The sequence below is a fragment of the Pelecanus crispus genome, chromosome 5 (assembly GCF_030463565.1).
Source record: "Pelecanus crispus isolate bPelCri1 chromosome 5, bPelCri1.pri, whole genome shotgun sequence".
NCBI lineage: Eukaryota > Metazoa > Chordata > Aves > Pelecaniformes > Pelecanidae > Pelecanus > Pelecanus crispus.
Window position 1 is genome coordinate 21,873,478 of NC_134647.1, and position 26,230 is coordinate 21,899,707.

Below are 26,230 nucleotides of genomic sequence, written 5' to 3' on the forward strand. Positions count from 1 at the left end.
GGAAAAAAATGTAAACACAAGCAGTTTTACATTCAGTGACAGAAGCAATACCTCATTAACATTCACTAATTAGTTTTGGAGTATAAGCAAATTCCAGCAGAAACAGTTTTTCTTATTTGCATTTCCAAGCCTACCACATTAAGACCATATGTGGATCCATTTCTGGCAAGCAATTGCAGAATAAATATTAACAAACTGAACTGTGCACAAGCATGCATCCTTAAGGCTGAAGTTCCCATCATAGACTGTTCTGAATAAAATGCCACAGAAAAGTTTATAACACAAGAGTTACTACAGATTTAATCAAGTTCTCACTGAAGCAAACAGGAGTTAAACCAATCACAAAGTAAAATTAGCAGTAGACAAACAGTAAGCAATGTCACACTTGCTTAATTTTAAATAGTGTTTTGATTTTGTTTTTAAAAGGGAAGCATTTATAACTGCACTGCAATTCTCCCTCTGGTTACACTTGTGAAAGGCACTTCTGAATCAAAATAGTGTTTTGAACATCCTGTTCAGGATTATGAAGGCTACTTGCGTAATATTTAACAACTGTTTTCTTCCTACTTCCTGTTATTTACATATTCAAACATATACTATATAATTCTGAAACAGAAAGGCAGGTGGGTAAGCATTGAAATGCTACAGAGATAGCATGCATGTACAAATTTTAATTATGAAAGCTTTCTTCAAGCCAGTGTTCTTATATGTATAACACAGTGGAAGACCAAAAAGCAGTCTGCTAGTCAAGGGACACTTCCTGCCTTGGGCATGTCAGGGAAGAATGCCAGTTAAACTGGACTTCTGTAATAGATTTTAGTGACTGGAAGTGGACTCTTAAGTTTTCAACCCCAACCCAAACAATGATACTTTGAAATTATGTGCTTGATGCAGTCTGTGATCCACTTCAAGCCTGCATCTGGAAGCTGCATCGCCTCTTATCTGGTCAGAGAAATGAGGTAGGGTACTACCTACCAGATTTAACTATGTAAAATGAAACAAAACAACACAACCCAAACCCCTTATAACGTGGACTGCAGTGTCTTCCCATTTAGCTGAATAATTTGTTTAATGCAACATTTCAAAACTGTTTTGGGTTACTTTGGCTAGAATACAGGAGATTTTGTTCTGATGAAACAAGATACAGGTAGCTTCAAAGGAATTTCCAGTACTTCTATACGTAATTTTAAGGAAAGTAACCTCTGTGAAAACATCAAGAAAGAGGCAGGTATTTAACAACTCAAATGAATATTTTGTAATCTAAAAGAACTCAATTCCAACCTTGTACTAGCAATGTTTTTAAAAATGAGGGGAAGAAAACAAGTTCAAACCTACTGAAACTGTAGAAATAGAGTGAGATGACGCATTTATACTAGTTGTGGATAACCAAAAGGATTTTGCTTTCAGTACTCTAAAAGCAGGGAACAAGTCCTTAATCAGAAATTGTCTTAGATTTTTCTAAGATGTCATTGTATTCCATGTTGCTAGCAAAGTAAGATTAAAGCAAAAATCTACAGTAAGTGCATCTAACAAACATTCAGCACACATGTCAGTGCACAGCGTATCTTCTAACAATGGGAATCTCTCAATAGTACGATTTTAGCAAGAATTGAAGGGAAATGCCATGCTGGTATTTCAGTACTGGTGTGAAAGAAAAAAGATTAAGGCTTTGATACTGAATTACTGGGATGGCATACCACAAAAGCCATAGCTGTACCTGTACTATGACAGGCAGTCTCCTTGCTCTTAATGATAGAATGGGGAAGTCACCCTCCTTTGCAGATTTCAAGGATGGTTTTATTCCTCTCCCAATTTATTTTTCTTCTACTTATCATTCTTACAAGATGCCTTGAGGAAAGCCTGTCTCAAAGATGCTGAAGTTGTAGCTTCAGGAAGGACCTAGATTCTTGAAACCACAACACATAAGTTCAAGTATTAAAACCAGGCAAGATGCTTATAATTTAGCAGCTGGTGAATCTGACAGCTGTGCAATAAGAAGCAGTAAAATAAGAAGTCTTCACATACACCTAAATATATAAACACACTTATGCTACAAAATCGTGGAAATTTGACAAAAATTGTATTTATTTATAATCTAAAAAACCACTAAAGTTGACACTTAATTTTGGTGCTCATTATAAATTTCTTAGCCTTTTGCTTCTCCCTCTCTTATCTCTAAAACCCAGGGCTATGAAAAGAGAAGGAGGAAGAGGGGGGTAAAAATAAGCTCAAATTTACCAGAATTTATCAGTAGTCAGACTTGTGGGGAAGAGACAGTCCAGGGAGTAGAGAAGCAGTGCAATAATCACTGCTCAACATCAACATTTTGTGACTAAAAATCGGAATCCTACCAAGTCCAGATAGAAGTCTAAAACTGCTAAAACAGATACAGAAGAGACAGAAATTGTCTGAACCGACCAAAATCACTAGGACTTCATTCCAGAGGACAGGCAACAAGCAAGATTGAAACAGTCTCCATTATTACCATGCCACACTTCACACATCCTCAACTGGTACATAAAGACAGGCTCACTATATGATCAACTCTGAGTGCATGCAGACCACCACTTGAATCAAGAGTTTGTGTAAGAGACAGAAATTAGCAGTACATACAACTATTTTACCACGATAAGCACTGAAGGGGAGAAAGTTCAAAGCTCTATGTATATCATAAAGCAGAAATAATTGTAAATATACTTCTACACTGTGGATAATTGGAAAAATGTATTGTTAGGTATCAAAGCTGAATGGAAAAACAATGCAAAATAGTCAGAGGGAGAACTGACCTTGTTATCGGTTTCACAGTGAACAAGAGCTTCTTTGTAAAATTTAATTGCTTTTTCATAGTTTCGCTGGGCTGTAGAATGTTTTGCAATCTCAGCACAAATTTCAGCCGCTAACTGTTTCTGTGCAGGAACTGCATCCAGCTGTTCTATTTGAGTCCGTTTAAGCACTCTGGCTTGTAATTCCCGAGCCTAGTGTAGGGAAAAGAGTGAACAGTCAAAAGTTTTCAAAGGAATGAATTTTGTATTATCTACTCTTAAATAATGCAATTACATTTTTAAAAGGTTCTATAAGCATACAATGTATTTTATAGATGAAAGCCCCCAAATAATAAAAACGCAGGCAAAAACATCTCTGCTATAAAAAACATCAATGAAAACAAGCAAAACAAAATACCCCCCCCCAATATGTCTCCCTCAACAACCTGTCTCAAACTGCCTTGCTTCCCTAAAATTCACATTAGAAACATACTGAAAAGCAACCTAGTGTTCAACACTTTCAAGAAGATGGAATCCCAATATACTTTTTCTAAAATACTCCTTATGACAACTGCATGCCAATCCAATAATATATAATCTACACTTTATAGAACATAACGTTGAGATAATCATACATACAGTATTTTGTGAAATGTAAGGAACAGGACATAGAAGCAAAAAGATGGGGAGTGATCCAGTTTACCCCTTGTGTACTTGAAGAAAAGGGTGGTATGAACAAGCTCATTTAATATTCCATCTAAGGAATATTTAGGTCAAACACATTCAGTTGAATAAAGATGACACATTTTCATTGGTGTAAAATTTCCCACATATTTCTGTGCCTTGCACTATTTATAACTAACCTCTTCCCCAATTCAAATGGTTGTGTTCCAATTTATAACTACTAGCAGAATTGTAATCACAAAAAATGCTGGTGTAGGACATCATTGAACAAAGCCTCATTATTAAAGAGTAAAGCAATGCTTTTGCACAAGCCCTATAGTTTTGCTTAGAACAATTTTATCATCATCTCCATGGGTACCTATTAAGAACTTCCTTAGTCTCCACGCTACTTTCCTACATCAAAAATATTCAATAGAAGCGTTACACACATTTTTCCTGCCCAGCCCCCCCTAAAATTAAGCTTTTGATAAGGTGTATAAACAAGACCTCAAAGGCCAAAACCCAGAAGGTGTGTACACTTAACTCCTTTATTAAGCACAGAAAACTCAGGGGGGAAAAAACAGGGGCAAAAAATCCTTCAAATTTTGTTTTCTGAGGTCCTTCATTTAGGGAGTGATTAAGAAAAGTGTACCAGAAGCATGGAGATAGAGCAGTTTGTTAATAGCAGATGTCCCAAAAGAGGGCAAATAAAGAAAGAGCTATGCCCAATTCCGATTATGCCTGCTCAGTTTTCTTTGACTTCAGCTGGAATTCTAGCCATTTAACACACAGGAGATTCCCTCTTTCTGCTCAAGCAGTTTTGTAACTATCTTATCATTGAAATAAAATCTCAGAATAGCTGCTTCGCTCATTTAAAAGTTCACAAGTTGAAAAGAAGGAAGCACTAATATTCTGCTTCTTCTTGCCCCCCTACCATTTTGCCTAGCAGGGAAGGAGAATTAAAACATAAATATCTGGGGAGAACTTCTAACACCACTCTGAAAACCACAGGAAGAAATCTGTTTAAGAAGAGGCAATAACATGACCGACCAGTTAGTCCTGCTGAAATAATTAAAATACAGGTGGTTGTGTGTAAATGAATGTGGCAGCAAAAGAAGGAGGAGCAGGAAAAGATTTTAAACAGAACAGGTACAAGAAAGGACAGTTTTGAGGGCAGTAACAAAACCAACAACAAAAGAAAAAAGGGAAGAGACACAAACACAAAGTTTTTAAAGTGTGATATAGTGAGATATAGTGAGAAAGAACTAAAGAAGTCAAGAAAAGAGACGTAGATTGCTTTGGGTGAAATTTACTAAAGGAGAATAGGGGGAAGTCAACTTTGAGAAAGAAAAAAGTACATTATAAGGAATAAAGAAGTAAGAATTTAACAACAGATTAAATAGTAGTATCAGTAGGATTTTAACTCTTATGTACAATTATCTTTCTAACCAATCTACATAAATTACTTTTCTTGCTGGTCAGAAGATACCACCAAGGCTTACTGTTTCTGTAACAGAGTAGAGGTATAATGGAAGGGAATGTACTGACCCAACCTTTGTGTTGAGAAAGCATCTTCTAAATGGATCAAATTATCTCTAGCTTCCAACTTTGTTCTCTCAAGGCTCAGTCTGAGTGACAATATTAAACTCCAGAATGAACGGATCTTATTATTGCTATTTAAAATAAACAGCAGTATAACAAAATGACAGGTGGTCACTGAAAGCTGTTCCAGATTGTTATGAGTGGTGTTCAATGCTGAGCTAAAGATATGTAATCTAGCTGTCCCCATAGCCAATTTTGTTTTCACCTGCTCTGCTAAAACTATGCTTCACACACAAATTAAGGCATAGTACGAATGCAGGCTTCCAGAAAAAGCCTGCAATTTGTTCTAAAATTCAGGTAACCCTGCTCACTAAAAGCTTAGGCTTTCTAAGCACTTACGTCCTTTACATTTCACACCAGTCACCGGTGCTTTATCCCTACCAGGTAGGCATTTTCCTTATTCACAAAAATATCATGGTTAGAATCTGGGATAAAAGTGAAAGCAAGGATTAAGAGTGAGGACATTGCAAGCTTTCATAGGGGTTATTTTTCCCCTTTACCTGTTGTAATGAAACAATAGCTTCATCAATCTTCTCCATTTTGCTGTAAATTTTTGCCAGTAGCACCTGGTAACGTCCATCTTCCATCAGAGAAGACAATTCATTAACTATAAGAATTACATTAAACAAACATGATTCGTGTAAGAACTGATCCTGGTAAAGTCAAAGAAAGATGAAGATCTCTACATACTCCAGGCAAGAGCTTAAGTGAAGAGTTCACAGCTCAATCTTATGTACTTAGGATTGCGATTTGACTCAGTGTGTTGTTAGTGGGCAGAGTAAACATTACAACCTACAAACAGAGCGAGATTTATGCCAAAGACATTGCAAGATGCAAAAAGAATACAAAAAAATTGACTGTCTAGTCTACTTACGTTCTCAGAAATACGAGAGAAAAGCTTTTGATTTAAGTGGACAGGAAATAAAGCCCCTCCTGACATGTCTTGTCTAAATCCTCTTCAAAGTCAATGAAAAATGTCCAAATTGATTCAATGAGTGCTACCGTACACCCGAAAAGCCTAAGATTGTTTGATGAAATTTCTAGTCAGACCTCAAACTACCTTTCTTTTGCCAGAGTCTGGAACAGGTGTGAATATAAACAGTTATTTTAACTATTTCAGTATCTACACAAAAAGCAGCAAGCTACTTTTGAATAATGGTTAAGATATATATGCATAAAATAATATTTGAAGAATACAAATTCTCCCTCAATCTCTTGTATTCATTTTAGTCTATTGACAAAGTGGTATCTTGACCACAGTTCCGTATTAAAACATAAAAGCCACCAAAATCCATGTTTTATCTTTATTAAAATTATAAGAAATCTAAGTATATTGAGCTATACTCTATTAGTAAACTCTCCTCAAAGTGCTGTAGTTGCAACACACTATTCTAAATCAGAGACTAAGCCATGTAGCCAACCATGTAAGATCATTCCCTCCAGTACACTTCCCACATTTCATTTTTTTCACCAATGAAGGATATTTTAGCACTTCTAAAAAAAAAAAAAAAATTAAACTCTTCAATAAGTTTCCCAATCAGCCAATGAGATACACTTTTTTTTCCACGTAGAGAATGCATATATATCAGAGACATACAAAAAGGATATGGGCTTATGTACTTTTTTGCTTTATTGCAAGATTAAAGATAAGATTTTAAAGTACATGGGGCAAACAGTATTTACTGCTAATTTATCTGTCCACACTCGAAGATCAAGCTGTCTTGAGCATGATTATTAGATTAGCCAGATCCTCAAAGGCTTAGCTAAGACACGAATATAACATTAAAATCAGAGGATTTTTTTTCAGTAAAAAGTAAAGAAAAAAAGACAGAAAACTAACACTCCCCTGCACAGTATGAAAGACCAGTAAAATAGTGACATAAGAAAAACTTACAGAAGGGACTAGCAGTAAGACTTGATAATACTAATTGTTTCTGTATTTAAATAGCCACAGAAATTAACAATATAATTAAACCACTGCAAAAAGATCCTCAATTAAGGGTATAGCTCAATAGCTCACACTAAACACCTGAAAAATTCTTAATTGCCTTTTAACAAAAACAAGAAAAAAATTCCAAAATTTTTAGCGTTGTAAGTGCATATTCCTAACATGTAAATGAGGGTCCTAAGAGACATCTTCAACCAGTTCAATCTCTTTGCCCTGAAGGATACTGGGTAGCATTTACCACCTAAATAATCATTCCCTAACAGCAGGAATGACTCATCTATACTTGATTAATTCAGAATCAGAACATGTGTTAGCACAGAAGAGAAAGAACCTTGCATATGTGGAGCTCTGCTATTGTATTTACTGACTTTGTCTATCACAGATGTTCCAAGTTTAAAAGTCCTGGAAAAAGCACTTTTAAATGTAAGCGAAGTTTATTTTAAAGGGCATTTATTATTTAATAGTTTCCTGTATTTTACATTCAAAAAAGAGTTTATATGGAACTTGTTTATTCCTTTAGAACCATGCAGAAAACACAACAGTAGAAATTGTATTAAATTTTGCTGTAAATTAATAACATTCCTACCAGGTTCATGATCTAGAGCTTGCTGAAGTACTTTTTCTGCCTTTTCATACTGCTTCAGTTTCATTAAAAGCTCAGCCAAATCATAGCAAAGGAAATTCTGTTGACCGCTTCTCAATGCAGCCTCATAGTAACTGATTGCCTAAAAAGAAGAAACAAAAATCTGAGTATTATTTAAAGACAAATCTTAAAGACAATAACCTTGCTACTTAGGTATTTAATGACATGCTGCTTTGAGTTTTCTCTACTTTCTTCACTTCTCTTGTAACCAAGTAATTTCTAATAAATACTGTATTAAAAAACATGTTATTTAGTTGCAAGTTCAGGCTTCTAAAAATGTAATGCCAAATTAAAGATAAATAGAATAACTAGAGCCCACATTTTGATAAACATGCATTTACATAGCCTAACTGCATTATCATGTTCTACCTTTGACAGGATCACTGCCAATTAAATGACATTTTCATTAGTTGTATAATTCCAGTCAGACTGGAGTTAGAAAGTTCTGTTTTACTGTATACAAAGGACAAATATTTTCCCAAAGTCTACATGAAAAACGTGAAGATAAAAGAAGTAATGTAAAGTTTAAAAATACCAACAAAGCATAATCTAACCAAAAGGAGTCTTCTCTTTGTATTTTTAAACATAAAAACTGACAATCATATAAATTAAAAAAGACAAATATTTACTCAAGAAAAGAAGCAATGTTCTGGATCAATAAACTATTATTCCCTAAGTTTAAAAAAAAAACCACTTCAAAGAACAACTTAGTCTTAAAATAGGATGTTGCTTCTCTAAGTAAAGGGAAAAATGAGAATTTACATTTCCAAAGTGAATTTGAAATATTTTATGAACTTTAATTGTTTTAAAATAGAACATGTTTAAACATTCATAATAATGCACATATCAGGCAGGTTACCTATTTAGGCTTAAGCATCCTAAGGATAATACAGCTGAAGCCTCAAAATAAAAAAATTAAGGTCCATAAAACACCCATCACATTTTGATTGCAAGTTTTTCTATAGCAACTCTAGGAACCCTTACAGTACATTAGATTATTACACACACACAAAAAAGGTCTGAAGTATCATGGAGCAAGATAGGAATCATATACTGAGCTGCTTGTAATACTGACCTAAACAGAAGCAAGTGAAAATTCTAAATGGTGCAAACACAAAACACAATTTGGACACACCCTCGAGTAGTTTGAGGTGGCCCAAATAAAATTATTTGCTCCTGCAAGTTCTCCCCAAACATTTTCTTCTGTTTTTCCTACAATAAGTTAAAGCCCCTATTGCTACTCTCCCAGCCAATGTTAAGGCTAGGGGATGTAACAAGACTGGGTCAATGGAGAAATAATTAAACATGTTTTTGAGTGCAGGCCCAAAGCCACATAACCTGCAAGTCACCAGAACTACAATTCACCAGATTTGTCTCCACTAATGTGTAACTGTGCCTTTCGCCAGGTATTTTGAAGGGCATTTACAAACTTACTTTCAGGATAAAAAGACTATTTAATGCTTTAGAGTGAAAGGCTTCCTTCTATCCAACCTGAAGTGCAGTTGGCTAATCACTTTGTGCATATGCAAGAACCAGCTCATACATCACAAATATAAAAACTGTATATTCCTTGGAACAACAGACTATTTCACATCCAATACAATAAGAAATCTGTAGCTGGATTTCTGTGCAACAGAACTCCCTAGTCACTGCTTGGTAACTTGCTTGGTCATTAATTGTCTTTCTGAAAAAAAAAAATCTATTAAATAGACATTCCCAGAAGATGGAGAGCCGTTGGGTTTACTCTATGGAGCTAACACCATGCTTCTCCTCAGGCGACCTCCTGACACAACGGTAGTAAACATGCAATTTTAAACAAATAAGATGATGGCATATTAGTACATTGATTGAAAGAGTCTGTGCAGTGTCACTTATCTAAGCTGGTAATACACAAATTCAGACCAGAACCTTCAATCAGTATTAAGCCTGACAAGAAGTGATGATGAGAGCTAATAGTCCTGTCCTGAATCCAAGGCAGAAAACAGATTTCATAGAATCATAGAATGGTTTGGGTTGGAAGGGACCTTAAAGATCATCTAGTTCCAGCCCTCCTGCCGTGGGCAGGGATACCATCCACTAGATCAGGTTGCTCAAAGCCTAAAGCCTCACCCAGCCTGGCCTTCAACACTTCCAGGGAGGGGGATCCACAACTTCTCTGGGCAACCTGTTCCAGTATCTCACCACCCTCACAGTAACGAATTTCTTCCTAATATCTAATCTAAATCTACCCTCTTTCAGTTTAAAATCATTACCCCCTCATCTTACCACTACATTCCCTAATAAAGAGTCCCTCCCCATCTTTCCTGTAGGCCTCCTTTAAGTACTGGAAGGCTGCTATAAGGTCTCCCCGGAGCATTCTTTTCTCCAGGCTAAACAACCCCAACTCTCTCAGCTTGTCCTCATAGGGGAGGTGCTCCAGCTCCCTGATCATCTTCATGGCCCTCCTCCTAACTTCTTCCAGGCCCAAGAGAGATAGAGAGACCATTATTTGAAATAACTTCCAGAAGTACAGAGGAATATTGTGCTAAGCATTTATGGAAGAGGTGCTGCTGAAACAAAGCACAGAGCCGTTTCTATTACTTGTCTCCCAGGCACTTTCTGTACCCATTTACTGTTTGTTATTTCAATACAAGTGACTAGAAAAAAGAGCAGGTAGTGAAAGTTAGGAAGTTGGCACCAATTCCTCTGCAATTTAAACTTGTGCTTGTAAGCACAAAACAGTTAAGTCTTTTTGGCAACACGGGGACTATTTAAGAACATTGTATTAAAAGGCTGAGATGTAAACAAAACATAAAAGACCCAAGTTCAGGATTGCTGTATGTAAGCACTAAGAGTACAATCACACCATTTCCCCAGCATTACAGCCCTGCTTGCTTCCTTCCCAGGCTGTCCCAAAATACTTTCTTCCCTTCCCTGTCCTGTGCAAGGGCCACAAGGCTGACTGACCAGATATTGTGAAGGGGATCTACAAACTTACTTTCAGGATATAAAGTCTGTTTAGTGCTTAAAGTGAAATGCTTCTTCTACCCAACCTGAAAACAAAATCAGGCAAAGCTCACATGTTGACAATAATGGACACAATACTTACTTAGCCTAATACAGTACTTATAGAATACCTTTGAATAGTTATGTGTTTTGACTAGGGCTTTTCCAATTTTACTTGCTAATGCTGGATCTTTTGGATTTTTCTTCAAGGCCTGCTCATAGACTTCTATGGCTTCATCAGGCTTCAACAGTAAAAGATAAAAACACAGAAGTCAAGGATTAAGATAAAAAGTGTATGAAGAAAACATAATCTGCTAACACCTCCAGGAATGACTGCCAAGTACTACTGGTTCATCAGCTACAATACTTCTAAGAGAAGAATGGTCACTATTAAATTGCAGGAAGTGTAAAGCCCATGTAAATTTACATTTCCACGCTAAAACAGAATGTGGGGAGAACTTTGCAAACAAATGAGTATGAATTAACCTGATTTTTTTTTTTTCCAAATATTTCTCTACTACAGTTTTCACTAGTTAACAAACTTATGCAAACTTATTACTGTGTTGGACGATCATCCATTTCTCTCCTCTAGCCATGTTATGGCAGATCTAAACAAATTCCCTTTTGCTTTATAATTCTTCATGAAGGAGAAAAACACACACAAACATTAATAAGTAAACAACAATTAATCACGTACAGATCCCCAAACTAATAATCTAAACTATTAGTTGCATGTCCTAACCCAATCTATTCTTTCAAAATATTTAAATGTATATCCTTCAAATTCCTATGTCCACTTGACTACATTGTCTTCTACAAATACTGAATAACATTTCCAGTTCATCAAGAAAGCAAAGGATGTAAAAAAAATGATAGGAATTCAGTAATTTAAAATTTTAAAATAAAACTTTCAATGTGACAACTAAGTTACCTAGAATTATTCTAACCTTCAGAACTTTTCTAAACATCTCCAACTTCTTTCTGATTTTAATTTAGCTCTCACATTAGATTTTTGTCAGTATTATGGGTCAGTGTTCTTCCAGAGAAAATTCTCTCCTTGACTTTCACCCAGCTATTAGCAGAAATGCATTTTCAACAGCTTTTTCTTTGAACTTAGAACAGTTACATTTGCAGCCAGTAATTACATTTTTTTTACATCCTAAAGCAGTTTCTGTTTGCCAACTACCAATCAATAAGAGTCAGCATGCTACATTGTCTCAACTTGCCAAAGTCAACAAATGACTCAATCATTCTATTCATCTCTAGCAAGCACTTACCTCTTGAATATTCATGTATGCATCACCAAGAAGAAGAAAAGTATGAGCACTTGGCAGTTTTTCTACTAGGTCTCTGGAAACAGAACACAGAACCTTGCTCAATATTTAACATGTCAATACTGGTATCTAAACAACAACAAATAGGGCACAACAATTTTACCCTCTGCAGATGCCAGTTTTTCATTATTTCTGAAAACAAAAAAATCTCGGATATCTTTCCAAAATAGGACTTCCAATTACTGTTTTAAATGTTACAACACTTACTCAAATGAATTCATTATGTCACTAAATATTTCTGACTTATTGTAGTAGAAAGTAGAAAGGGAAAAAATGAGCTCACCATGCTACCATTAACTAGGAAAATATATACACACACCCCCCAAACTTTTACCTATAGCAGCCAGCATATAACTTCTTATCTTTCCTGTACTGAAGATAAATATCTGCCATTTTTTCTTTAGCTTGGACAAAGTAAGGCTGTTCAGGTGTAATATTTCGGAGCATAGTCAAGGCTTGTTCAACATCTCCTTGAGCAATTGCCAGATCTGCATTTGCAATCACAACTCTTAGTTCCTCAGGAGTTCCAGAAAATTCATTAATGGCATCTTGCAGTATTATAGCAGCTTCATGCTGCAAATAATAAAACCAACAGAATTAACATATTTCCTGTTGTTGAGCAGCCAAAAATAAAGGCATCATAAGCAAATGAATGTCTGGGGGTATTACACAAAGCAACCAAAAACACCACAAAAAACCCAAACCATAGTATCCATTTGTTTTGCTAAAAATTAAAAATGTATGTTTTTTTCCTCTTGATTTTGTAAATAGGATTTATGTGATATAAACCACCAGAAAAAGTTTTAGTAGAGAAAATAATATTTGCATTGCATATATACAAGGAGATGCTCAAAATTCAACTGGACAATGCCTTTAGCATGTTGCTCTAACAGCTCCTGCTTTGAGCAGGATGACCTCCAGAGGTCACGCTCAACTACACAATTGTATGGCTTCTCTTACAGTCTTATACATACATAGTGTCCTACTGTTTATTAAGATACAGATGATAGTAAGGATGCTGCTATGCAATGATAAGGACACGATCCAAAAATATTTCTAATAGCATTCTGACAGCAAAACAAGAATCTACATGCCAGCAAACGAACATCAACAGCATCTCCTCCTCAAAATTAAAAGGGGTTTTGTAGACTCAAAATTGAGCTCCTGCAAGTTAAGTTTTTTTTTCCTCTGTACAATTTAAGGTACAAGCTGTCAAGTCAGATATTAACATCTTGGAAATTTTACCAAGCAAATCCTCTTGGTAAGAGAAGCGATGCTTTTCTATTCTGAACTAATGAGGACAGACACTTCTGTTAACGTGAAGAGGAAATTGTTTTCAGGTGTGTATTACATCTTAACAAATTTGCCATCATACCAGTTCTCCATTCAAACGATGAGCTTCTACTAACTCTAGGAAGACAGACACACGATCACTTGCATCAATTTCAATTCTTTTTCCTTTAGTTTTTGAGGAAGCTGTAGATTTTCTCATTCCAGGCAAATTCTTTGCCATCTGTAAGGTCTTAATAGCTTCTGATAATTCTCCCATCTTCTTCTGGGTTTGGGCCTTAATTAAGTGATAAACAGGATGTTCTCTCACCTAATTTAAAAAAAAAAAAAAAAAAAAAGATATAAGGAGTTTCCAAATTTTATTTTATGCATAGTATTCAAACCCCTTGAAAGAAGATTTTTTTTTTTTTAAAGTATTGACCTCAGTTCCTTCTTTCCTCCAAATATATCCAATTTCAATTTCAGTAATTTACTTAAGAAAATATTAGAGAATGCAAACTAGTAATTAAGGTTTTCATTAAAAAAGAAAAACTATTACATGAGATGAGACTTTGGGATAGAAAAAACATTCATTACAATATTATTTGAAATTAGACTGAATTTTAAGGGATTTTAAGCATCTTCCACACTGCTGTATGCAGACTTCATTAAGCTATTAATTAAAAGAAGTATACAATCATTGTTTGGCACAAGCCCTGCCTGCCATTTCTCCACCTTCTTAAAACATATTTCACATGAGAAGGAAATGTCGATAAGGGAAACATTACTGTGTACAAAGTTGCAAGCACCTCAGTGTCTCCTAACTAGATGGTTAATCTTCAGCTTTCTTGCATCACTTGGAGGAAGGAACCAAGAGGGAGAGCGTGCATGCAAGGAAATGGCAGTTTATCGCTTTCCAGCTAAGCTACGTCAAGAGACTTAGCACAACTCGGACCTAATGAGTGCTGTGTAGAGTGTTCCCAACTCAGTGTTTATCATACATAAAGTTCCACCTATGTCAACAAATCAAAAATCCCATGCTGCAATGTATTAGCCCCAAGAAATAAAACTGTTGAGGACTACTGCAAAACAGTGAAAGTTTTCTAATAGAGTGCTTAATTTACCAAATTTGCTCCTGAAGGGACAGAAAAGATGGACAAAGTTGTGACATTAATGGAAGAAAGCATAGCACATGGCTACTCTCTCAACACTTGGAGTGCTTAATGCAGCATGAATTGTCAAGAGGTAACTACAAACCCTTTCTGATCCCCTCATGCATCTGAGCATATCTTCATGAGCAATTGTACATGTGTGCAAAAATCCAGAAGTGACATTGGATCACTCTTCAAGTCCTTCTATGCTGGCTTTTAAAGACTGCTGCAAGGTTAGCCTGGAATTACAAATTCTGTTTATAGTATGCTTTTAATATTTATGTAAGGATTTGAGAAAAAGCTACCATTTTTTTCTTCTGTATTTCAAAACAATTTCAATATGTTGTAATAAGGTATTAGTTTTGTCCTTATGGTCATTTCTTTGATAAATATTCAGATACCATGTTCATATAAACATTTAGATATTAAACTCGTAATGGAAGAGTCACAAAAAGTTCAGTTTAAAAATTATTATATACAAAAACATACAACTTCCAATGACTGAGTGAATAAAATGGTTTCATTCTTTTGTCCAACTCACCTCAAAATTGTAGCTCAGACAAAGTTCCAAGGATTGAGAACATAGTTTAGGATTGTTTTGAGCCAAATACACCTGGGCCATCAGTAAGTGTGCATCTGCGTAAGAAGGATTCCTTTCAAGACAGTAATGTAGATTACTATGGGCTGCTTCAATATCCCCTAGGAAGTTAAAAAAGAGAAAGAGCAGCTGATATGAAATACAGAGGTTAAATATAGAGCATTTATTAATTATTCTCCAATTTTTTTTTAAATAAATGTGAGCATTTAGTGAATAAACTCATATATGAAGTATTATTTGGCTATGAAATGAAATCAAAACCAAGTCAAAGGTAAGATATTTTCCCATTGTTCCACCTGTGAATCATTCAATCAGTGATCTTTTTTGGAAGCAACAGATAAAAAATCATATTTATGTGTCTGTACAATTAAGATATGCTTATACAAATCAAAGAAAGGCAGTGCAAATGTTCTTCTCTTAGCTGTAATGCAGTGGCCTGCAGTGAAAGAAAAATACTCATTATGATTTAAAATTGTGATATTAATTTTTTATATTAGAGAAACTAAAGAGGTAGGTAGCTAACCATTCATGTAACTATTACCTGACAAGTATTTCACTTTTGCAATTAAAAAGACAGCTTGTTGAAGACCAGGCACAGTTTTTACCACAGTTTCAAGAACAGAAGCACAGTGCTTGAGAAGCGGTGAAGAAGACTGCCCAGGACTTGCAGGCTAGGAGTTAAAAAACAAAAACAAAACCCACACTCAAACACCAAAACACAAACAAGAGACAACACTTCAGTTGATAGGTTTTGGACTTAGATTTCACTCTAAGTCTGAGCTTCACTTTAAACTAATGTGCAATAGCAAACATTGTTATTTTCTTCAGCCCAAAACGCTAAAAGCTGTCATTGTGAAGGAATATAAAAATGTTTTAGATTTAAGGGGGGCAACTTCTTGATATCAGCAGGAACACCAGACAGCCAGGACTTCAAGAATGATAAAAAACTTCAGACCTGACATAAGCTGAAGAGTCAGTCCATAAACATTTGGCAACATATGCTGAATTACCATGCCAACTCATCCAACACAATGGTGACATGAACTAAATTTCAAGAGAGGTGAAGTTGGAATGAGTGACCAGAACGATGAGAAGACAAGGTTCTGGTCCTGACCCTCCTTCCCTCATTCCACACCACAGAACATATCCATACTGCTAGCAACAAACTGAAAAGAGCAGCTGAGAAATAGCTACTTTCATGCAAACTGCTAGTACAATGTACCACATTTTAGTTGCTCATTATTATTATCATAGAATCATAGAATGCTTTGGGTTGGAAGGGACTTTATCAGAAATGCTGTTTATTTCCCTCTATTACTTTAGCTAGCTGCTAACTGTTACACATAAAAAAAGGAAAAGGCAACCTAAAGATCCTTCTGTTTACAGCTGGCATTTCCACAGGACTGATGCCCTGGGGAAGCAGTAATCCTTCACTATCAAACTGGAAGCCTCCAGCACCTGGCTAAACTCCTCACTTTCTAATACCACAAACTCCTTTTTGCAATACAGGGATAATGAAACTTCAGGAAAGGCCTATCTTTTATTTTGCAAATCTTTCTATGGACAATAGTTCAGGAAAAACAGTTCTCATTTCAAATTAAAAACCACCATTGCCATTAAGTACTTCTGAAATATACCCCCAGGGAAATCTTCAGACAAGACACTACCTCATAGAATGATACTTCTTATTTATCTCCATCTGTGACACAAAATTGTCATTGCTACTGATGTTTTAGACTTTCAAACATTACCATTTCATTACAGATGATAACAATGGAAAATTACTTGTTTGCCTGTTAGATTTTAAAACTGTACATAAACAAATATTTATGGGAAGGTTCTGTAATTACACTAGAAATCTGCTAATGACAGGATAACAAGAGTTGGCTCCCAGCTATTTCAGAAGAACAATCTATTTAAGGAAGTCACTATTTAAAGAAGCTTTAAATGTGTTTCTTCTGCTTTAGAGGTGTCAGGTCCCCATTCGATTTATTAAGTTCTACATGCGTTTGTTGCCAAAACTTGAAGCAGCAAATTCAGTCACAGAAAATTAGCCATCTAAGTAAGATTTTTCTTTGGAATTAGTAGTAATAATAATGTAAAAAAAGTAGTATTCCACTGATTGTTACCAACACACAAAAAAACTGAAACGAAGAAAGAACACATGTATATTGAAGAGATATCCTGAGCTGACTAAAATATTTCAAGAATAGGATCATCAGTGTGAACATCCTAGTTTCATATTGAGATAGCTCATTACAGTTTCCTGATCAGAAGAGATACTAAAAAAGTGTAAATTCTTACACACACTGCATTAAACAAATATCCCAAGTTTTCTCAGGTGTCATTATTGCAACTTGCTCACTTTTTAAAAGACGTATTTTCACAGTTATTTTGATTAAATAGTGGTATAATATCTTAAACCTTTTACACTTTTACTTCAAATAAATTCACATTTTAAGAGGGAATTTTTTAAAGTTTCTGCTTCATGATTAACTAATCTCAAAATGAAATCCAAGAATAAGTTCCATTTTCAGACAGATGTGATCTACAGCTGCTTACCTGGGCTGGGCAGAAATTAAGATATTCCCTAGCAATTTCTAGCAAGAAATCAGGGTTTAGTTTTTCAAAATATTCCACACCAAGAGGAAAACCATGCAAAGATGAAAAGTGTGTATCCAGAACATCATTCAATAAGGCAATAACTTCTTCTTGTCTCTTACGTTTTTTCATAGCTAGGACTGCACGCAAGAAAGATAATTCCTACAGAAAAAAAAAAAGAAAGAAAGAAAACATTCTCCATGTTCCAGATACATTCATCTGTTACTCATACAATACTACGTAATTGTTCACCATTTCTTCTTTATATTCAGGGATACTGTAAGATAATTAGTATATTCACTGTAAATGACACTGATGATTATTATATCAATGTATTCCTTTAATTTGTGCAAGAAGCTCTAAATTTTTCTGAGTGCAAAATCCTGAAAATAATTAATATCCCTCCCTTCCTAACATTTTAAACTTATCTTCAGAGATAAAGCCCTGCAGGAAGGCAATGATGTTTTTGCTCTGCAAACACACACCCTTGTGTCGCAAAGTTAGGCAACACATTAACTTAGATTGATAGGAAGAAAAACTGAAATTTAGATTTAATGGTACTCCATTAAGAATGCTCTGCTCAAGTGATTGAAATATAGAACATGAAGTAACTAGTAGACCACAATTCAGATTGTAATCAAAGTATTTTAATGAAGGAAGATGTCTCCTACCCCAGATTTCCCAATGGACTGTTGAATTTCATTAAGAAACTCCAACTGCTGCTCTGCATCTTCTAATTGCCCTTGTATTAGCTGACAACGGATAATTCCTGTAACATATTTAAACATTCTATTGCAGATTCATCTTCCTAGTCAAGCACATGCTTTGTTTTCCAGAATTAACTTTTTGTCTCCTCAACCTCTTCATAAAGTGGTGATACGAGAAGAAAGAATAGATCAAGAGTTATGGTAATGCAGATTTTATGTACTTAGAAATGCCTAGGATAGATGATACATAATTTATACTTCTGGAGTACTTTTGTATTAATATAAACTTTGCATTAATATACACATTGCATTAATATATGCAATGCTATAAAGCAGTTTCATGGAAAGATCTTATCTCTTATATTACAAAGTTTAAAACAGTAAACCTTCAACTGGTTCTAGACTAAGTAGAGGCAATGTAAAGTTTGGCTTCTAAACTCAGAACAAGTACAAGAAACAAAATGAAATTAAAAAAACCACCACATCCCCAACTACACACACAAACCACTCCTACCCTCTAAATTTTTCGTACTATTTGAACTTCCAGATTAGAAGGCAATGGCACAGTCAAGGAGAAAAATGCAGGGGAAAAATCCATGAGGCAAGTATGCCATATTTACTTTCCATTTTCTTGACAGCAACTGGACTGTATCAGAAGTAATTTTTTTTTTTTTTCCAAAGAATGTAACGTGTACATCAAAAGTATCAGATGTTTTGACTTGATTATGTTTTTCAATCTAATTTAGAATGTATGCAGCCATGGACAGCTTGTTCTATCAATTGCACTTGAACTTTTTATTTTTGTAGTGCCTAAGAGTTCTCTAGCTCTTGGGCACTACAGAAATAAAAAATAATAAAAAAACCCCACTACAGCCACATCTCTGTCCTTGCCATTACTTTGAGAGTTCTAATTTAAAAGAGAAAAGCTTCCCTTTCAGAAGGAAGACCAAAAGATATATCCAGTGAGGAGAAACTGTTGCTACAAGGAAGAAAGCATAACGTGAATCAGGAACTACTGCCCAATGTTCCTGTTCTAATAGTTCTAGATTTTCATAGCAGCAGTAGTAGGAAAACTTGATCAAAAAACATCATCTGTGTCTTAAGACCCATAAAACCCAAAAGAAAGTGTAAGACCTTACCAGTTAGTGCAGAAACACTTGTTTCATCAAGTGTCATAGCAGTCTTGTACCATTTTAAAGCTTCTTTCACTTTCCCTTGTAAAATCATTTGGTAGCCAAGTTCAGTAGCAAATTCTGCATTGTCGGATGCCAAATCAGATGCTCTTTCAACTAGGGTTTGTGTATGTTGAAGGATGAGTTGGTTCCGGCCACACTAATGGTAAGAATAATCTTTAAACCTCAAGTTTTTCCTGTTTTTCAGATTCACTTAGAAAAACACACTGAATATTGCTGCAGCAATTGAGACAACAACATCTCATGTAAGACTAATACAATCCGTAGTAATTCTATAAAAATCGTGACATTAAAGTGTGCTGGACTCAAACATACATATGCAATACCATACAATACAGAACGGTTGATAGTTGCTTTGAATGCTTCCTTAAAACAATTCTGATAAATACACAGATTAAGGAAACCTTCAGTTTCAAGGCTACGTGATTAACCTTGTCGCTTTTACTACATTAAGAATATGGTTGGTGGATATTTGAGTGTATTTTCATTGGAAACCTGTTCCTCATCTAAAAGCAAGCAGTAAAAGCATTTTTGGAATGAGATGGCTTAAGTATTGTAATTCATACCGAGTGTAAAGCTTGAAAAATGTAGCTACCAAAAACTATACAAGGTAATGTATTCCAACTGTCTGCAATCGTCTATTTTTTAGTAGATATTTAACATCTGTCTACCAGAAAATAAAACAAAACCCAGGATATATAGATATTTGTATTCCGCTTAAGAAAAGAAAAGCATACTCACTGTTCTACTGAAAGCTAAAGCCATTTTACAGAAGAGCTGCGAATTACGTGGTTCTAACCTGTCCAGTGCTTTAATTAGGTCTCCCAGTCTGGCTGAAGCCTTGGAGTAAAAGGAGTAACATAATAAGTAATAGAAAGAATCAACAGATTAGGACAACTGAACAGTTTTCACTAAAAACTAGTCACGTATTTTACTATGCAATAATGTCATGAAATTTAACCTCAGGTGACAATGAGGTAGATCATATGTCCTCTATACACGCTCTAAAGAAAGTGAAAGACTTGAGCTGAATCTGATATAATGGAGTCCCATAAAGCAAGATAGTCTGAGGAATCTGATGTGTGAATCTTGTTCAGGCTTCAGCACAATGCAGACACACATGCTCAAAATGAAAGTACTTCAGATGCTCAGACCTTTAACATCACAGTTTCTCTAAACCACCTAAGGTATTTTAGACATTTCTGGGGTTACAATAATAAGGTACATGGGGGTTTTTAAATATGATTTCAGATGTAGACACCTGAATCATGTTTAAATCTCATCAGGTTTTTTGATCTTTTCCTAGACATGGGTCTTAGTCACATGTGACATTTTACCCCAGAATCTTTTGTTTACACCCTACCATGTCCAGCAAGTTTCATTCCTGGACAGCATTATTAAATTGGAGTCTGCAACTGTTACTGTTTCTCCATATTTCCTATGATTGTGCATAAGTAAGACTTAAATTTGATTATAAAGGCACTAATGACTAAAGAGTTCTTTGCAATAACTAGAAATGTGTTAAACAACCTAAAACACCTTTTCCTCCAGAACTTGAAAAAAACCTACAAAACACTGGAAACACTTTACTTCTTTTGCTAAATTTCCACTTTAATTATACCAGCATTCTTGCATAATGAGAAAAAGATATTTAAAAATATTTAATGATTTTTCATGACAATTTAGATAACATTTTAAAATTTCCTGAAAAACGGCACAAGCACCATATGTACAAAATACATGCATATATCCCTGTGCAGAAAAGGATCTTGGAAGTAGAAGGAAAAGCTAAAGAGAATTGTTAGAGCTAAAAAAAACGCCCATAATTTTCAAAAAAGCGGTGAACAAAGTGCAGGTTATACAACCTAACATCGCAGACTGTTGTTAAGTGACTATGAGACCCTTCCAAAAATTATCACTACAAGACCTCATTATTTCCCTTATTTCAATTAATAAAATACTTAAAATTAATGGAAGGCTTACAATAACTTACAAATTTATCAAAAGAGCATTTAAACAATAAAAGATTGCTTTCATGATTCAAATCAACATGATTCAATAAACTGTCTAGAGGAGACTTCTGTTTGGCTTGATTCCTGTTCTCTGGAAAAAGTTATGTTTCCCTTGGCATCCAGAAAACACCCCAATAATAAGCTAGAGCAGCCATTTGAGTCAGAATAGGTGAATATACCTCTTCCTGCAGATAAGTAGCGTAGCACAGGACCAGACAAAGTACACAAAGAAAACACATAAATATGATAGTGCATGTTGCATCCAGCCTCTATAAAGGCTGTGTTATGCTCAACAGTCTGCTAATAAAAAGACTCACCTCGGATATATTTCCTTCCCTGCACAGATAATGCAGGGCCTCCATTCTTATGGCTTCTAAATTGAGGGCATCTTTCTGCAATAGTCTAAAGCCAAACAAAAGGTGAATGTTGAGAAACCAAAACAAAACCTTTGCTCAATCACCTCTTTTATCCTAAAAGGGGACTAAAATAACTTGTATTGCACAGTCACTTTAAGTCATAGGTCTCAACTGAAAGCACAGTTTTGTTACTTCATGCTTATCTCAGAAAAGGTTGTCTTCTATTCAAAATAGATTCACATATAGATGTACCAGCCTCAGAGAATTGCAAGGCTGGGTTCTAATAAAACTCAATTTAGTTTAATTTTGTTTTTTAAATCTGATTTAACTAATTCAAATGCATTAAAAATTAATGGAAACCTATCTACTTTTGTTTCAAAGTGTTCTTATAGCGTAAACATGGCAAGAACACAGTTAGTGGTGTGTTACTTCATACTCAACCTATGCGCCGTTTCAACTGCCTGCTCCCAGTCCTGCAGGGCTAGTTGTAGCTTCATTTTCTTTATGAAAGCAGGAATGAAGTTTGGAAAGTTTGCAATTATCTGGTTCACAGTTTCCAGAGCTCCTGAATAATTCTGTCGGACCTCAAAATACTGCGCCTAATGGAAGGAAGAGAAGTCACATCAAAAGCCTGTACACTCACACAGGTGAGAAGATTCAGAAGTTCTTTCACACAGAAATCAGGAAAAAGAGCTAGTGAGAGAAAAATCTTGAAGTAGTATTTTTACTTCAGCATCAAATACAACTAGAGATACTGAAACAATCAAATAGCAAAAAACGACTTGTAAAACCTGGTGTGTGGTAAGCACTCTATAACAAAGGTCATTGCGGTGTTTACAAGTTACTAGTCAATTACAAGCAAGAAAAAGAGAGAGAGATGAAGCTGAAGAGTATAATTGTCTTATTGGGACTCAAATAACTTTGCATAAAGCATCTCACAATTTTAGGATACTGAAACATTTTTTCAAGCCCTGAGGTATGTACCATCTAAAAACCCACACTCAGTAGTTCACTGCTGTTGTTGCCAGAATTAACAATTTTTTAATTGTAAAGCAATTTACAGGGTGCCCCAAATACAAAAGTACTTCAGAAGTATCAAGTATCACAGTTTTAAATGAATTTGAGTAGAAGTCAATTTAGGGCTTAAATCCTGTTTGGGTTTGATGCTTAAAATTTACTTATGATATTCCAGGTGACTGTGTGCATGCCATTTTATTTCATATTTTTGAGACAGAAATGGTGCAAACATAGTAGCTTCTCAGAGTTAATTTCTTAAGCCGTAGCAAGATAACTGTCTAAAATAAAATTGCAGTAACTAAATTTGAAATACACTGGTAATTGAACTCAACAGTCTGCATACAGCCAAGCACACACACCTAACCAAATACCATTCTGCACACTCTCCTGAACTTCAGTCTTCTTATTTTCATTGAACAATTTTTTTCTGCATTTAGCTTTAGAATATTAAACAAACATTATATCAATGAGTAACAATGTCTGTGATATAAACAAGTAGCATACTCTGAAACAGAAAAATGTGTAAAGAAAACAATTCAGCCACTCTCTTAGTGGAATATAATGAAAATAAACACTTGAAACAGACTAACAACAATTAAAAAAAGAGTGTTAACAATGTTCATAGAAGATCACACTACAGTGTTTAACTACTACTTTTTTTTCCATGGCACGCAGCAATTCTGTAGTTCTCGGCATCTCTCAAATCACTCTGCAAGACTAATAAGGAAGCATTAAAATCATTAAGTAAACTTACTTTACCAAGCAGAGCAAAAACATCATTGCCTTCCTGCAGTGCTTCATCAAAGTATTTCACAGCTTTTTTAATGTGAGTTTCTTTCCCACAGGTGAGATCAAGCCATGCTTTCAAAATTAACCCCTGTAAACAAAATATAAATTGGAACTCTTCACTAACTAGGCAGTAAAAAAAGTATACTAGGTACACTAATAAGTAGAAATAACGTAAAAATAAAATAGAACTTAAAATGAAAGTATCTATTTTTAACTATTTAAAATATATATTTGAAATTATAACTAGTCTACAGCATAACCTAAAATATTAGTAATTCATTCCAGCATTAAATCAATCAAATAGTATATTTACTTACAGGATTTAAAAAAAAAAAAAGGCACTGAACTAGTCTAACATGCTAAGCAGGCAGAACAAAACCTCATAGAAGTGATTGCATAAGACTGTAAGAATATTTTCTGCAAACACTTCTGCAGAATATTGTCTTAAGATTTTGTTTATATCAGACACTGAGAAACTTATGGGGTGCTGAAAAAGGAAAGAAACTTGTTTTTTTTCTTCTACCATCTGATTAAAAAGAAAAACCTGCGTGTGAAGGGCAAAGATCTGACATTTCCCAAATCCCCAACAGTATTATAAAAAAAAATAGCACTTAAAATTCATTAATTACAAGTAATAATGCCTTCAATGAAAAGACACATTTCACCTTTTAAAAATTTTATTTCTCTTATGTGTTCCAGACACCTATAGCTTAAGTAAATCAAATCTATTTTGAAGTGCTGGATTATTTAACCGAATTTATAGTTTAAATTTTTGTTTTTATGGCAATTATAAATACCACTAGCTCTTTTGTAACATAAAATTAAAGAAGTGAGCCGTGTATTTAAAACGCAAAGGTTAGTAGAAGAGACATATTTTGTAATTGCTAACAATCAGGGTCACAATTTTGTTATGCAACAGAAAGTGACTGAAATTCATATATACAAGCATTGTAAAAAAATGGGAGGTATCTTACTTCTGTATAAGGAGTACATAAAGTATCTTATCAAAACAAACTGTATATACTAAGCAAATCATATTTCACTAAGTTCAAGCACCTCTAACCACCTCCCCATAAATCTGAAGTACACATAACTTTGTATTGTCAAACCAGGAAAAGCAATAAGTATAAGTAAATTGAGAAAAAAAGAAAACGTATATGTTTTCTATATATTTAAATGCTAATGTGTGTACATGTCCTTCTGTTAAAAAAAAAAAAAAGATTCTTTTCAATGCATTAAATACTTCAGCTGGAAATACTTCCTACTAAGCAACATTCCCAAATAGTATCTCTTAAAAACAAAAATAAGCAAACAAAAAACAACTACTATGGTTTCAATAAGCAAAGTCATAAGTACTGCTATTTACCACAATGGCATATCCTTAGTCTTTTTAGAAATTAACGTATTAATGCTTTGTGATCTCATTAATTATTTCTTCATTAGTAAAAATTAGCCAGTAATTAAAAGTAACTACCAATTTTAATTAATAATCAGTGATAGTCCTAAAGCTAAGCCATTACTTAAATTCATAATGTAATTTCAGAAATTAATGTTTAGAATAGTTGCAGATTTCTAAATCACATATCACATAAACCTTAAAACTGTACATTACAAATTGAGCAATCTACTGAACCACACAGAGAAACAATTCAGAAACAACATTTGTGTTTAATACTAGTGTCATAAGAAAACAAATATGCATTAAATTTTAATAGCTCTGCCTTGAAGACATCTGACTACAAAAAATTCAAGCTGATACCCCCTTCAAAAAAAAAACCCCACAGTAATTTTTCACAAACCTCTTTAAAGATTCTAGTAAATTTTGATATCTGTATGTAAATGCAGAAGACACTACATACAACACTTACACAGATTTTATAATAAATTATATTCAGTAACACCCTAGGCAAATCTTGCCTTTAACAACTACTGAAATTTTAAATCCCCAGTCCTCCAGGTATTTTTGAATCTTCAGATTCAAAACATGTCTTCCTCTAGTGAGACTATCACGCTTAGTTTTTTGCTAGGAATTATGATGCTCAGTATCAAGTAGGAAAATTGGCATAACTACATATTATTTCCATTGGTCAATGCAGACCTCTTATTTATTAAGTTAAAATGAATACTTAGCAGACAAAAAAGTCATGATGGGAATCCTACACGTCCCTGTCAAATTTATGACATTAAGAAAGTATTAGAACACAAAACAGTTAAAGGAAACCTCCAAATAGCATTGATGCAATAAGTCTAGCTTCACAGTATACATGGTCCTATTACTATTTTGCATAGAAAAAAAAAAGTTACCTCTTTACCACCACCAGAAACTTTGATCATTCTATCAACGTATTCACGGGCTTTGTCCTCACGACCAAGATGCCACAAAAACAAGCCAGCAAAGTACAGAGCCTGCTGTCCTGCTGTTTTACGTTGCTCCTTCATTTTTGCATCCAACTCTAGAATAGCATCTCGATCTGAAAAGATTTTGTTCAGAGCTTTTGTTGATAGCATCTCAAAATATTTAAGAAAGCAGCACATAAGCCAAGGGCTTTGAAAGCAAACATTGTTTTCTGCATCATGTATTGATAAACACACGGGCAATC

The 26,230-nt window shown here is 34.7% G+C and overlaps 1 protein-coding gene across 1 annotated transcript in view; it reads right to left on the reverse strand.

Moving 5' to 3' along the window:
• Positions 1-26,230, reverse strand: part of TTC21B (tetratricopeptide repeat domain 21B) — a 41,932-nt gene that overhangs the window by 12,857 nt on the left and 2,845 nt on the right. The window contains exons 4-20 of the mRNA XM_075710713.1: positions 25,935-26,101; positions 23,596-23,718; positions 22,266-22,423; positions 21,786-21,870; positions 20,198-20,296; positions 19,403-19,595; positions 18,228-18,325; positions 17,518-17,718; positions 15,497-15,626; positions 14,899-15,056; positions 13,313-13,537; positions 12,272-12,510; positions 11,881-11,953; positions 10,735-10,845; positions 7,562-7,700; positions 5,528-5,634; positions 2,787-2,975 (exon numbers count right to left, since the gene is read on the reverse strand). Of these exons, the coding sequence (XP_075566828.1) occupies positions 2,787-2,975; positions 5,528-5,634; positions 7,562-7,700; positions 10,735-10,845; positions 11,881-11,953; positions 12,272-12,510; positions 13,313-13,537; positions 14,899-15,056; positions 15,497-15,626; positions 17,518-17,718; positions 18,228-18,325; positions 19,403-19,595; positions 20,198-20,296; positions 21,786-21,870; positions 22,266-22,423; positions 23,596-23,718; positions 25,935-26,101 (2,495 nt within the window). The remainder of the gene's footprint in view (positions 1-2,786; positions 2,976-5,527; positions 5,635-7,561; positions 7,701-10,734; positions 10,846-11,880; positions 11,954-12,271; positions 12,511-13,312; positions 13,538-14,898; positions 15,057-15,496; positions 15,627-17,517; positions 17,719-18,227; positions 18,326-19,402; positions 19,596-20,197; positions 20,297-21,785; positions 21,871-22,265; positions 22,424-23,595; positions 23,719-25,934; positions 26,102-26,230) is intronic.